Here is a 13,631-nt window from a genome sequence, read left to right on the forward strand (position 1 = left end):
CTCGGAGCTGGAGGTTTGATGGGAAGTGAGATTACACAATAAGACAAGCACATAAGAAAAGCACAACAATTTCTGACTCCAACCAATCAACATCTACCTCCTGGGCTTGTTAAAATCCCATAATGCATGTCTGCTGCTGCAAGCACTCTTTGTTCCTAATCTCATATCTCAAAAGGAGAGCCCACCCTTAAAAAGAATTCATATACTAGAATATAATAATCTTGGATAGTTCAATAAATATTCGTGAACATGAACAACTCTCTCCCACAACTTCTGCATCCTAATGAGCTTTATTTCACAATACTGAAATAAAAGTTCAGAAACCAGAAAATGTACCCATGTCCCGGGAAAATCAGGCTGTATCATCATGCACAAAGCTAGTCTCCCATTCACTGTCAATGGATCAGCTCCAAAAAGTGAGTTTTGGGAGGGAAATTGTGCCTGCAAATTTTGACTAAACTGACCAAGTTTATAGGAATAATGTGTTATTTCTGTTTGAGAGTGGATTGTCGTTTTAAGAACTTCAGGGAGTGTGTGTGTGTGTGTGTTTGGAGGCATGACTTATGAGGACACGCACCTCAGCATTGATGAACCGGATTTCAACTAAGAGGTGCAACAAGTCCTTTACAGAGCTTTGGGTTACTTTGCAACCATGAAGCCCTTCTGCGTGGCTCTCTTCCTCTACCCATTCACCTTCTGGATTGAAATGACACAAACATGAGCAATGAGCATGAGCATTGTTGATTAAAGCATGAATATGTGATACCATATTTTAACATTTTTTTTCTATGTTTTAAAAATTTCAGAATGGAAAGCAGTGTCTCTTAATGACAATATCAGTAAAAACATAGCTTGCAATTATCACTATAACTTTCACACATTCAGAAATTGCTGTGCCATGTTTTAGGCTAACAGAGTAAAGAAAGGATTTTAAGATAGACAGAAATGGCCTAAAATAGTAATTACACAGACCATAAACTCTTCACATTATCATCAAGATTGATTGGAAATCAGAAGAACCTCCGAAAATTCCCTTTGAGAGGGCAAGAGTAATGAGAGACACATTCTCTGGGGGACACTAGCATCTGTTTTGTTTCTCACATAAGCATAATAGGTTTTCAGACAACACATATTTTGTTCTTTATTTTAGCATTAATACTGGCAGAGGAATTCAGTGTTAATGGCTGAATTTCAATGACGCCACATAATGTTTCATCAATGGCATGGGCAGGTATTTCACATATGTAGCACCATGAGAGACATAGAATTGAAAGGCATTACATAGATGCACTCATTGTGAAACTAATTTTAACATTCATCATAAGATCAGTTATAAAAGTAACCATAATAAATACTTGATAAATAGCAACTCAACTGTTACGTTTTTGCTGCATTGATTGAGATTGATTTAGACACTCATTTACATTCCAGTAAATGAGGGAGGCTGGGATTGATATGGATCAGTCAGCAGTCATACATCAAAGCCTTCTTCATTTCTTAATTTAATCGTGCTTAATTTCAGACGTTCTTCTTCATATCATTCTATTATCTTAAAACACCATCTCTCTCAGTCTTGGTAATATTCCTAATATCTTACTGTCAGTCTTTGTAAACTTCCATCTCCCATCATCATAAAGCAAGCAGAATCGACATGCAGCTCGGCACACATCCCAAACTTCCTGCTTCCTGGCTGTCTTCACCAGTGCTGACCACAACTTCACCCTGGAAACAGCCGGAACAAAAAAGAAAAGAAAAGTGAGAGCGGTTATTCCTTTTTCAAAGGTGGAGGTCAGGGCAAGAGCACAAGAATACACTTCTAAGGTTGTTTGTTTGGGAGACCATGAATAATCTGTGATTCCTTAGAGGAATCCTCCGGTCCTGATGACTATGCTCTCTCCTCACCATGAAGACTGCTATTTTTGATGTGCGCACTTTTTAGCTGTAATGACATCGGGAGACCAGGGGGAACTCAAGTATGCACTATGAATGAATAGATGGAATAGAAGGACGCAGACTCCCATAGTCACTCCACAACCTCGGCCTCAGAGGGGACCTTGTGGATCAAACATTCATTACTATCTCATGTTCAGTAAAAGCGAGGACTAATAAATTCAGCAGGGCATAAGAGGCTGATTATGTAGGCAATTTTCCAACTGGGGTTCCTGGGAAACCTGACAGCTAAAAAAGATTACTAAAAAAACTTGACATGGCACTTGCCTTCACAGAATATTGCTGCGCTGGTAAGGCATGAAGACAGAAACACAAGCAGGCAAAACTGGGCCTACACAGTGCAGTGCATGCAATCACATGTACGCACACATGCATGGATGGACACAAACACACATGTAAATGCACACATACACACACCTCTCTGTGTTGTTGGTGTCATCTCCTTGTCTGGCCAAGTGTCCCTCTGCCCTCTGTACAGATGTAGAGTGGTGCTGAGCCTTAGCGGAGAGCTGAGCCACTGGTCCAGACCCAAGACTGCCTATGGCAACTAGACAATCATTGGAATACATACACACACACAATACTTTATTTATAGTGTCGGAAAAGCTGAGTTGAGTCTCATAAATAAAAAGTCAATTACATTTTCTGGCTAATATGCATACAAAACAGTCTAGTAATTTTGTTACACAACTCCCTAAGCCTGTATGTCCATAATTTATACAACATGGAATAAATGTGCACTCATGTGCATAGTAAGGAGGTTATCTATTTGAGGAAGTTATGCAATTATCCTTATTATGCCATTCCCATGTATGAAAATGGAAAAGAAACCAACAACTATGAAAGTGAAAGGCCCACTTCCAACAGCTCCAACCCTTTCAAACAGGGATGTGATTGATATAAAATCAGATTAAATACTTGAATAAAATTTAAACTAAAAAAGCGAGAAGCATCCCTGATTTTCTGTCAGATCCATGTCTGCGTCTGCAGCAGCAGGGGCACTCAAGCATTTGTGTTAGGGATTGAATTATGAAGAGAGGTCTGTGCCTTTGATTGCAGCATTTTAGAGAAGCAAAATGCTCCAGTGCCTGTGCGCTCACCCTGAGAGTTCAAATACAGACACGCCCGCGCGTGCACACACGCACACACTCTGTCTCACGCACACACCTCTCATTGATGAACGTCTGAGAGGACAATACAAGATGGTGGCAACATTACATGCTATAACTAATTCATTTTTCTAGCCCGATTGCCCGATTCTCAAGGGTTACTCGGTACACTGGCTTTGAAGTTCACAGCACAGTGATTAAGTGTCTTCGTCTTAGGGAGGCATTTTTGAGGTGCACAGAGAAAAACAAGGGGTACCTCTAGGGACCCGGGGTTTTAACCCATGCCTGAAGAAGCAGTAGCCCTTTGACTAGCTGTCAGAGGCAAGTCCTTCCTTTAGTCATTAGGACTGCTGAATGCTCATTTGATCCTGAGCATCGAGGAGCCTAGAGTGGGTCTGAGATCAAAGGCTCTCCCAAAGACCAGGCCCTTCGGCATCAGGGTTCCACGATCCACTGCACACAGTCGATGGGGCTTTGCTATGAGCAACACTGAGGAACATCCTGAACCCCTTTCTCTGTGAAATTTCCCATTATCTGGCATAGGGCTCAGGATAGGTCGACTTTCACATTAACCCCCTGCCCAAACTCACTGTTCAGACTTACAGACTTGAGTTTCAAACTGTCTCTACTAGGAAAGATATGTCTACGTGTAATTCAGAAAAGGCTGTTGTAACATGGCATTGTGTTTTAGTGGAAACTGCTGAAGGAAGCAACATCAGTACTTTTGAAGGTGTTGTCTGCATCCAGCACCATCTGGAAAGCATCGGGAGCCAAGAGGAGTCCCACGTTGACCAGCATGGGACGGCTGTCTGTCATATCTTGGGGCTGCATGTCCCTGGCCTGGCAGAGAGAAAGAGAGAGATGGGGGGAATTCAGACTTTTCTTGTATGCTGTTCACCTACTACTCTAAGTTCTACTCTCAGCACGCATGCTCTCTGCCGTGACTTAAAGCACAATCTACAGCATCTCAATCTGTCCCATATTCTGATTGAGGCTGATAAGATGGGTGAATTGTTACATAACACTCTTGCCTAGTGCAGCTTTAAAGATCCCTTACATTTTGTAATGTTAAAACGTCTGACAAAAGAAGGGCAGACAACCTGTTGCAAAAGCATAGCAGCCTTATCCTCGGTCCTGGCGGGGGTTTGGTAGACGGTCCCTCTGAGCTGCAGGAGGTGGAGAGCTGAGGACAGGCGTTCTCGGTGCGTCCCCTGATCCAGCAGCATGGCTTTCTCAAGGTGTGTCAGAGAAGCCTCCAGGCGCCCCTCCTCCTCTTCAATCACTGCCAGCTCTGAGTGGGCCTGACAGCGCGTCTCCAACAACATGCTGTGCAAACAATGCACAAATCAATATATTATGGAAGCAGTGGAAACACAAACATCAGCACACACACGAGGGCCCAAACACCAGGGGTTTTAGGTCTGATACCACAGCTGATAATTGGGAGGAAAAACTAAATATATCTATTTATCGCCCTGAAAAATATCTCAAATTTGTCTCTCAGTAATTGCGACAAAGGGCTACATTGAAAGTTCTTTGACCAATAAAAGTTATTGTTTCTTAGCATAAATCATTATAATAGCATTTTCTAGACCCAACTGTAAAACACAGAAATATATTGGATTGTTGTAAAGGTTTTTTTTTGCAGCTTAAATGGAACCATCTTAAAAATTCTTATATAACACACCAAGCAAATATTTAGATGTGGAATAGATGTTGATATAATTTTTTACTGTGCCATAATATCATGTGAAACTTTAGTGCTCGTTTTGTTTGACGTTGAACTTGGCACCTCCTGCATGTTGCCATCCATAAAATGCTTGCTGGGCCATTTTTTTTTAACTAAGTTGATTATATACAGTCCATAATCATAAAATACAGATCCAACAATATCTAAAAGACCCTAACACATACACACACACAGATCAGTGTATCATGATCAATTTGAAGGAAACCTTTGTGTGTCTTCCAGTACTTGGGCCACCCTGAGCAGTGGTGCCTTGATGCGTCTCCTGAGGTTGTGCTGCAGGAGGGGCAGGCAGAAGCTCCACTGGGTAGCACACACCGCCTGCATGGCCCGAGGGTCCCCCTCTCTCACTGCACTCTGGAGCCACCGATCCAGCTTGCCTATCTCCTTCAACCGGGCCTGTGGGATAACAACTACAGATTGGGAATCTCTCCTGCAGTAATGATAGAGTATTCAACATCTCTATCAGATGGGCTGTAGGGTTCGACTGATTTTCAAGGCTGATACCGCTGATTTTTTGCCTCTCTTCAAATTTGACCATTTTCATATCAAAAATGTATTTGGTATTAAATGATTCAGTGTTTTCCCCCAGGAAGTTTATTCTTGTTAGGTAGAAAAATCCCTGAAACCTGAAATTTAGACAATGATTAGACACTAAAATTCTTCACTGAAACTTAAGACTAATGAAGTTGTTTTAGGTGGATTAGCAGCTCCTTAAGGCAGTGTGACCCACCGCACTTATTTTCAACGGAAGGGGAAGCATTGCTGCTTTTAAATGAAGAAATAATTTACAAAAAACATTGTTGAACAATTTAATAAAATGTGCGAATGAAATAAAATTTCATTGCAGGTTTTACATACTATTTTTATATAGCTGTTGAGGGAGGATCTTCCATCATATCAGAGGTGGATGACACTGATTGTAATATAATATTAAATGGCGATATATAATAAAAAAAATAATCATCAAACCGATATATTGGCCTAACCCTACTGTATACCACATAGGATTAAGCCAATGAAATAAAGTGAGTCCATTGCATGCATTAACATGCTCTGGAGCTAGACACATTGAGGATAATTCATGCACATGATAAAGCACCTCCACGCAGGCTTTGGAATAGTCATTCATCTTCCCTTCTTTCTTCAGGAGGCTGAGTTCACATTGGACACACTCCATTATTATGCATTGGCCAACAGTCTAAAAAGACAAACACAGACGTGAATTCAGGAAACAGGGTTCAGCAGTGCCTGGAAGAGCAGATGGCACATTTCCATTTCATATTTTATGTCAAAAAAGTCTTGTATAAATGTTGTTTTTTATCTAATCATGCCACCCAATACAGTATGTGAATGAGAGCATAGAGTAGAGCAAAAGTCTGATTCAGAAATGTGCACCTTTCCATATATATTTCACACTGCTGAGAGTAATCAAAAAAATGCAGGGACCTCTTGGGCATAAGCTCAGCTAAGTATTCTCATCTCTTGTCAAGTGCCCCATTGAGAGTGGGTGTCAAATTCCATGCATATATTTGCATGTTTTAATAATATGTACAGTTTTAGAGCATGGCTCCATACTAATGCATGAAGTGTTGAGCGAATATCGGTCACTCACGGCTTCTCTTGCCAACTTTAGCTCTTTCAAACAGTCAGCAGCCACTTCCTGATGCTTCATTTGCAAGGCCAGCAGAGCCAACTCCAGGAGGAAGGCGACTCTGCAAAACCAAGATAAAACATAGTTTATACAGTTCACAACACTTCAATACAGTAATCTGAGCCATGTGCTACCCCATGGGATATCCATGTGTGGTGTTATTGTAGTGGGAGGTGAAGATGCATTTGCAGGAAGAGGAGAGGGAGCAACAAGGGGAAGCTTGTTGGAGAGGAGATTTGATCAGCACAGCTTGGGTCACAGACCTGTCAGCTGGAGGGATGGGTGTTGGGCTCTGATGAGGGCTGGAGGTCGGGGGCGCAGCGGGTCCTGCGGTACAATCCACCAGGAGATGGAAAATCTCCTTAAGCTTGGCAGCATCCTCCTTCTTCAGCTCACCCTGCTTCCTTTCTTCTATCTTGCTACTGACAACAAGAGTAAGTGTCGACGTACATGCATATGAACACAATCTGCACACAAGCAGATACATGCATATATACTTTCATGCCCCCTCTAACATACACATACCAAAGAGTGCATAAACCTCAGGCAAAATAACCTATGTGATGCTGACGATGGTGGGGTCTGAGTGAGTCATGCTGTCTATGCTTATAGCTGAGCTGGAGAGCCATAAGGAAATCTGACACGTCGAGTACACGCCTGGGGAAAGGGGGTGGGGGCTGGGTTTGTGGGGGTTGTCCGACTCTCTGCAACACCACAAGCCACGCTAAACTGGTAATGCGCCCGGGCAGCCTGATAAACTCGCCCGCTGCGGGATGCCATAGGCTTAGCTGAGAGCCAGTGGATCACTGGCCCAGTGACCCAGGTTTAGTGGTTACAGAGGGTCCAAGTCAGCTTAGGGAATAAAAGCTTTAGGATCAAGAAAGCAACAACAGCCCACAGTAAATCCTACAGCCTAGGACAATATGGCAAATAGCAAAAATACATATCACGGGTTACAATTAGAGCATGGTAGACTTCAAAAAGCATCGTGCACGCCTGAATGCTCATTATGTAGCACAAATCATGACCTTGTTAACTCAATTTGGCCCCAGTTTTGGAAGGAAGCATTCAGGCAAGGGGCAAACATGCAGTACATCAAAGCATATTCTTTCAAACAACATTTTAAAACAATTGTGCCTCCAACAAATTCTTCAAATGCTTTTTCAAAGCAGACATTATCAAAGTGGACCAAGACCTTCTCCCCTAGGACTGCTTTAAGAAACAGCTAAAACTTGTTTATAAGAGCTGCAGATAGATGGATGGGCCTTCATCACAGCAGTAGAAAAAAGCAATGCTTTCTGCAAACCAAATCATGCAGCAATTTGAGAGCAATAAAACAGCATCCAAAATGAATAAGTAAACCTTTATTTGAATATGACAAGGAAAAATGCCTTACTTTTTAAGTTCCTGCATTTTGTAAATAACTGCTAAGACGGCACTCTGCTCGGTCATCTTAAGCAGGCCACTCTCTGACAGCTTGTGTTGTATCTATGGAGAGAAGAGTAACGCTAGTGTTAATAGGTCTTATGTAAATTCCGAAAAAGAAATGTTACTCCACAGTGTTTGTAGCTCTCTCTGTATTTTCTGAACACTGACATAGATATTTAAGCACATTTTAGTGTATAATAAAGGCAGACTGTTTACCAGTAGGGTAAAGATTTTTGGATAAAGATGAGGGGTGTGCGTCTCGATGAATTCTGCTGTAACTTTGGCAAAACTGCGAGCATCTTCCATTTTCCCTGAGTCCACAAGGCATTCAACCAAGTGCCTGAACAGACAGAGAGCAGATGAGAAATGAAATTTGACTGACAGAGAGGAATGGAGTCTTGCAAACTTAGAGATGCAACTTCCTGATCCGTGCGGTACAACAGCCAAGGGTTATTCAGCTGTTCCACAACATTTGGACATTGGTCATGATGTGTCTGAGTTTTACCACAGCAGTCTCCACAGCACCATGGTTTTCAAAAGGCAAATTCATGTCAGTCAGTTGGGGGCAAGACACTCCACTACTCTATGCCTTTGCACTATCAAACTTTATCATGGTGTGGTAAAAAAAAAAACTTTTTCTACAAATCCTATTTGTTCTTCATTGAGCACTATCTAATTAATAAAAGGTAGTGAAAGTTGTATTACTGTGGAAATGTAGCTTCAACTGTAAATCTTCCCATCATAGCTGCACATTTTCACACAAATCCCCTAATTCTCTTGTCATATGCAAAAGAAATTGACATGAAGTCAAATGATGGAGCACATCTGTGTTCATTGATTTGTTTGCCTGGACTGCTGCTATACAGCGATGTAAAGAGTCATATACTGTATAGCTAAATCTTTTTATTGGATTAGATTAGATTAAACTTTAATGATCCCTTTGCGGGAATTGCTGTGCTGTTGCAGCAGCAAGTAGTGATGTGATACATCAGAAAAGACTAATATATAAATAAGAATATAGAAAAAAGGTTATACAAACATACTCAGAAAATTCCAATATTCAGACATATTAGGGAGAAGTGGGTGAAAATGGATGTGCAAGACAGCAGCATTGTAAGGATGCATTAACATGGATGTGCAAAATAGATACAGCAGTACAGCAGTTGTACGCGTAGCAGTGGACATGAGGCAATCTGAGAATTTTTTTTTAGCATTTTCTCATTTTCCCCTCATTGTTTGAGGGGAACATGAGAAAATGCTAAAAAAAAATAATTATAAGGCAATCCATAATCTGGCATTTTATAATAAAGCACATTGTTGTATGAGCTGTATAATATGTCATACAGTAAGATGTGTTTGCTAATGCTTCCATTGCTAATACTGATAAACAAGCCGAGTAGCCATAGAACACATTCTCCATAGAAGAGATTATGGCAGCCAATTAACTAGGGAGCTCAGATCACATCCAAAATAGCTGCTAATTAATTAGGCCTGTACATCATCCCCGTGAATGCACCGTGAGACTGTATAGAATCTGTACTCGTTAGTGAATGAGGAGTCGGGGAGCACTGCAGTGGCACTTGCATCATGAGTTCAGCCCTCCAGCTGTGGTCCCGCTCCGCCACCTCCTCCAGACCTCGGACCACCTGCCTGAGGGAGGGAACCAGGTGGAGGCACCGCCCCGGCTGCAGGAGAGGACGCACCGTCTGGAAGTACAGCACCGAGGCGTTGAACACCACAAAGTGGTATCTGTTAAAAACAAACCAGATGAGGGAGAAGCAAACAGAGAACAATGAATTATTCACATGGCTGCACATGCAAGCTATTTGATCTCTTAGTACATCTCAATTCAGACCAAGTGTCAACTTTGTACGGGAAAAAACTCTATGAATTGCAAATGAGTGTGCATTAATCATCGTCCAATGTGCCATGGGAGGATAAGCTGTACAGTGCATTTCTATTTGAAATAAAAGTAATTCATGAATTCCAGGCACTGTTCTAGAGAAAATGGAGTGAACAGTCTGTTTGAGTGTTGCTAATTTATTCACCAGAGAGTGTGTTATGTATTAGTCTGGGCTGGTTGTATTAGATATGTATTCCCTTTGGTGTTAATTGGGATGGTTCGCCCAGCCCGTTTACTGACAGGTTATGAGTTCATTAACCAATGGATTCAGTGCTGATTGGTTGCAACACCTAAGCCTGTATCGCCAAACATCCTACAGTGAAAGCAACAAGGGAACTTCTGTTTGAGGCTGTCTATTACATCTCTATTTATTGCCCTTTTCACCCTGCTCAGCCATACTTAGTTGTTAAAATTTAGAAGAAGACATGTTGAACATCATCCATTTGTGAACAAGGGGTGGGGGCGAGGTGTGAGGGATCAGAACTTAGTCATATTTCAACTACGTTCTCAGCAGATCATACCTTTCAAATCCCAGAATATCTCTCTGCACCAGATTGAACCCCAATAACCTACCATAGCTCCGAAAAAGACATTCCCTCCTCCTTATTCGGTTATTTCCCTTTTGTGATGCCTTTGTACAGGCACGCTATAGCACTATAGTGCTTTCTGCCAGACAATATGAGAGATGATATACACATCATAAATTATTCAACTTCCCTGCCACTTTAAGAAAAAAGCCAAGCGAACTTCCGACAGGTGGCATACCTTGGTTTGTCCTTTGATATCTCAATTGCTTTCAGAAAATACAGCACAGCCTTTTCAAAGTCTTCCTGAAATTGAAATAATGCAAAAAGAGAAGGGAGAACATGTGTCACGTCATAAGACAAACATATTGTGCAATCTAGGCCACTATTTAATAAATAATCAAGACAATCTTTAGCCTTCACTAAATGGTGGAACAACAAAGGGCTTTGTGCCTTGCAGGCAGAATCACATTTTGCTACAAAAAGTGAAACCAGTGGTGCTTGTTTGTAAAGCTGGGGCAATCGCTCCATTTTAAGTGCAAATAAGGATATCACTACAGTAATTGTCTGTGTGTGTACAGCATTGACACGCACGCACACACACACACACAACTCCTTGAGGAGCTGTGTCCAATTTACTGTCCTTACCACACTCCCAGTGGCCAACGGAGACTTCAGCTGGCCCAGACAGAGGTAGGCTCGACACAAGAATTGATTAGCTGGCGGTTTCCCTTCAAAGTACATCTTTAGACACGCTTTGCTGATCTCCAAACAACCCAGCTGGAACAGAGCAACACAGAAACACAAATGCCATAAACAAAATAAATATTTAAACCATACTCTCAAACATATTGTATTTAGCTTCACATGTCACCACCATTTTTCTGTTCGATGCATTATTAAAACTGTTTGGAGATGGCTTAATGTATTTCTGATGCATTTGCTTCCTTGTTTGGTCACAATTCCCATCAGTTAAACTTTGACCTTGAAATATTTGCATATTCTAAAATGTTTTAAAATTGTCTTCATTGTATAGGCTGTTGCCCATGAGAAAGCCAATACTGTGTCATATACTTTATTCTGTTAAATGTCAGCTAAGGTCACATAGAGTAGTTTTCATTTGTGGGATATCATACTGCTATGTTAACATAAAGTACTTCCTTTTTTATTCTCATGTTGACAGATCATAAAGTTATTAAAAGTGAATAATAATGAATTGGGGATTACTGAGTCAGAGGAAATGTGGTTATGCAACAGGTTTTATAATACCAAGGTTTCTCTGTAGAAAAGAAGACGAACATGATTTAGTCCTATTGGGGTAATTGTTCAGTATTCACTTGAGCATGAGCCTTCATGCGAGTAAAAGAATGAAGCTGCATTTTCACTGAAGCCCTCATTCTGTTACATGAAGGGAAAGAACCCCCAAATCACCTTATAGAATACCACTGTGTTTCATTATTCAAATATGTTTTTCCCTTGCCCTAGGACAGTTCAGTCTGTATTAGTGAATATTCATTACTGTCCCCTATTGGCAGAATAGTTAGATGTAACTACAGCTACTGTACAATACCAGTGGCATAATGAAATCTGTGATCAGACTTTGCTAGGAGAGGGGTCCTGCAGAGGTTTTATTTCCATGCTTCATTGATATCAAATCGCTGTGGATACTGTCGCCTAAGGCTATCATCAGTCGAACAAAACAAGGCATTGTCTTTAAGTGGAACAACCCCAAAAGGGTCTAGGCAAAGTCCTGCCTTATTCGGCACAACCAAATATAACCTCTCTACATGCTAATGATATCAGTCTCAGGCACAGCCTAGATCCACAATCAAACGAGTGTATGATGGCTGCATACTGTGTACCCATGCGGGAGCCCTTTCAATCCCTGCACCACTAATTCAGACGCCTTCATAGAATAAGATTGTATTGCATGCCTTTACTGTAGCAGGCATTCACAAACAGGCTTGGGCTCTACGTTCTCCGCAGTCGGATGCTAATCTCTCATTCTAGGAGGTTGCTCGAAGCATCGTGTCTTACATGCCAGCTCCAGGAACCATTCACAACATGAAAATTTTCTTCGCTGCACTAAGAGAGAAAGGTTGCAGGCATGTTCAGAGCATGTCTCCTTTCATGCCAACCTTTCATTGAGAGGATTTCAGCATCAGATCCCCATTGTGGGTGTGCCTGTTTATGCAATGTAGGCCTAATCGTGGTTATGTAAGATCAAATGACTTTGTATGTGTAGCATTTAGAGGAGCATTTATTGGATTTGTAGCAATTTCATTATCTCCTCTCCATTGGCCTAGTATTAAGGGTAGGCTTTGGTAAACATCATTAATCCAGCCTGGCATAGACACTGGAAACTCCACTTCACATATTTATTCATGTATTCATGTTGTGCTTGTGACTGATGTTTGCTTAACTTCGCAATCAGATCAAAATAATGACTACTGGCTCATTAAGTACATACTGGTGGTATATTTGTCAGCCAAGTTGAAATAAACATTATTACATTGAGCCGTCTATGCCCCGCGTCCTTCTCACCTGTAGAGCTTCCTCCGCACACAGGACGTACAACTCTCGGGCAAAGCATGGGGTTTGTCTGCTTGTTCCAGCTGCTGTCGCCTCTCTTATCAGGTTGTAGGCTGTCCGCAGAGCAGCGGTGTCTACAAAAAGTAAGTCAAAGTCTCGTGAGGAAGGGATAACTTCAAACTTGCTTAACGTTTGTGTTAATTGCCCCCGAAAGTAAAGCATGGCAAACCTTTTTGCTCCTTTGCCTTGGTTAGACACTGGCGAATATCAAGATCCATGTCAGGTGAGATTTGGACACTTAACGTTAGCTAACGTTGACGTGCGCTTGTGTTAGCTCAAGCAGTACTGTAAGCTAGCTGTTGTCGCTGCCTTTCTAACTTTACACAGGTGTATACAATTGTTAAATTGTGAAACCGTTTCGGGAAACATTGGCTACGTCAGCTCGTTTAAGTCAGTAGTCAAGATAACATTAACTATACTATGCGAAAGCTACTTTATCGAACCACAAACGTTAGCTGCAACAGAAATGTTAGAAACGTCAAATTCGCCTCAAGATAGAATTGCAACCAGGACGGGACGGGAGCTGTTTGTAGTCGGAGGAGTGTAACCAAGCAACGGGACACTGCTATTGAACTACGGTAAGCGCAAAAGTTCAAAAGTGCTTGATTTTCTTTCGTTGCAACCGGGGAAGGAGTTACATTTTGTGCAGCCTCATGGGGCATAGTTACCGGTAGTCTTTTAATATGCTCATCTTCATATGAATAATGTTACTCAACGTACTATT

General features: G+C 41.5%; 1 protein-coding gene across 1 annotated transcript in view; it reads right to left on the minus strand.

Moving 5' to 3' along the window:
* Positions 1 to 13,125, minus strand: part of cfap46 (cilia and flagella associated protein 46) — a 62,249-nt gene extending 49,124 nt beyond the window's left edge. Inside the window, exons 1-16 of the mRNA XM_078288909.1 lie at positions 13,077 to 13,125; positions 12,860 to 12,981; positions 10,964 to 11,095; positions 10,557 to 10,621; positions 9,473 to 9,637; positions 8,105 to 8,228; positions 7,857 to 7,948; positions 6,724 to 6,879; positions 6,422 to 6,521; positions 5,909 to 6,007; positions 5,015 to 5,205; positions 4,160 to 4,385; positions 3,782 to 3,899; positions 2,368 to 2,488; positions 1,598 to 1,722; positions 578 to 696 (exon numbers count right to left, since the gene is read on the minus strand). Coding sequence (XP_078145035.1) covers positions 578 to 696; positions 1,598 to 1,722; positions 2,368 to 2,488; positions 3,782 to 3,899; positions 4,160 to 4,385; positions 5,015 to 5,205; positions 5,909 to 6,007; positions 6,422 to 6,521; positions 6,724 to 6,879; positions 7,857 to 7,948; positions 8,105 to 8,228; positions 9,473 to 9,637; positions 10,557 to 10,621; positions 10,964 to 11,095; positions 12,860 to 12,981; positions 13,077 to 13,125 — 2,004 coding nt within the window. The remainder of the gene's footprint in view (positions 1 to 577; positions 697 to 1,597; positions 1,723 to 2,367; positions 2,489 to 3,781; positions 3,900 to 4,159; positions 4,386 to 5,014; positions 5,206 to 5,908; positions 6,008 to 6,421; positions 6,522 to 6,723; positions 6,880 to 7,856; positions 7,949 to 8,104; positions 8,229 to 9,472; positions 9,638 to 10,556; positions 10,622 to 10,963; positions 11,096 to 12,859; positions 12,982 to 13,076) is intronic.
* Between the last annotated feature and the right edge of the window lie 506 nt (positions 13,126 to 13,631).

This window comes from Centroberyx gerrardi, chromosome 15, assembly GCF_048128805.1.
Source record: "Centroberyx gerrardi isolate f3 chromosome 15, fCenGer3.hap1.cur.20231027, whole genome shotgun sequence".
Taxonomy (NCBI): domain Eukaryota; kingdom Metazoa; phylum Chordata; class Actinopteri; order Beryciformes; family Berycidae; genus Centroberyx; species Centroberyx gerrardi.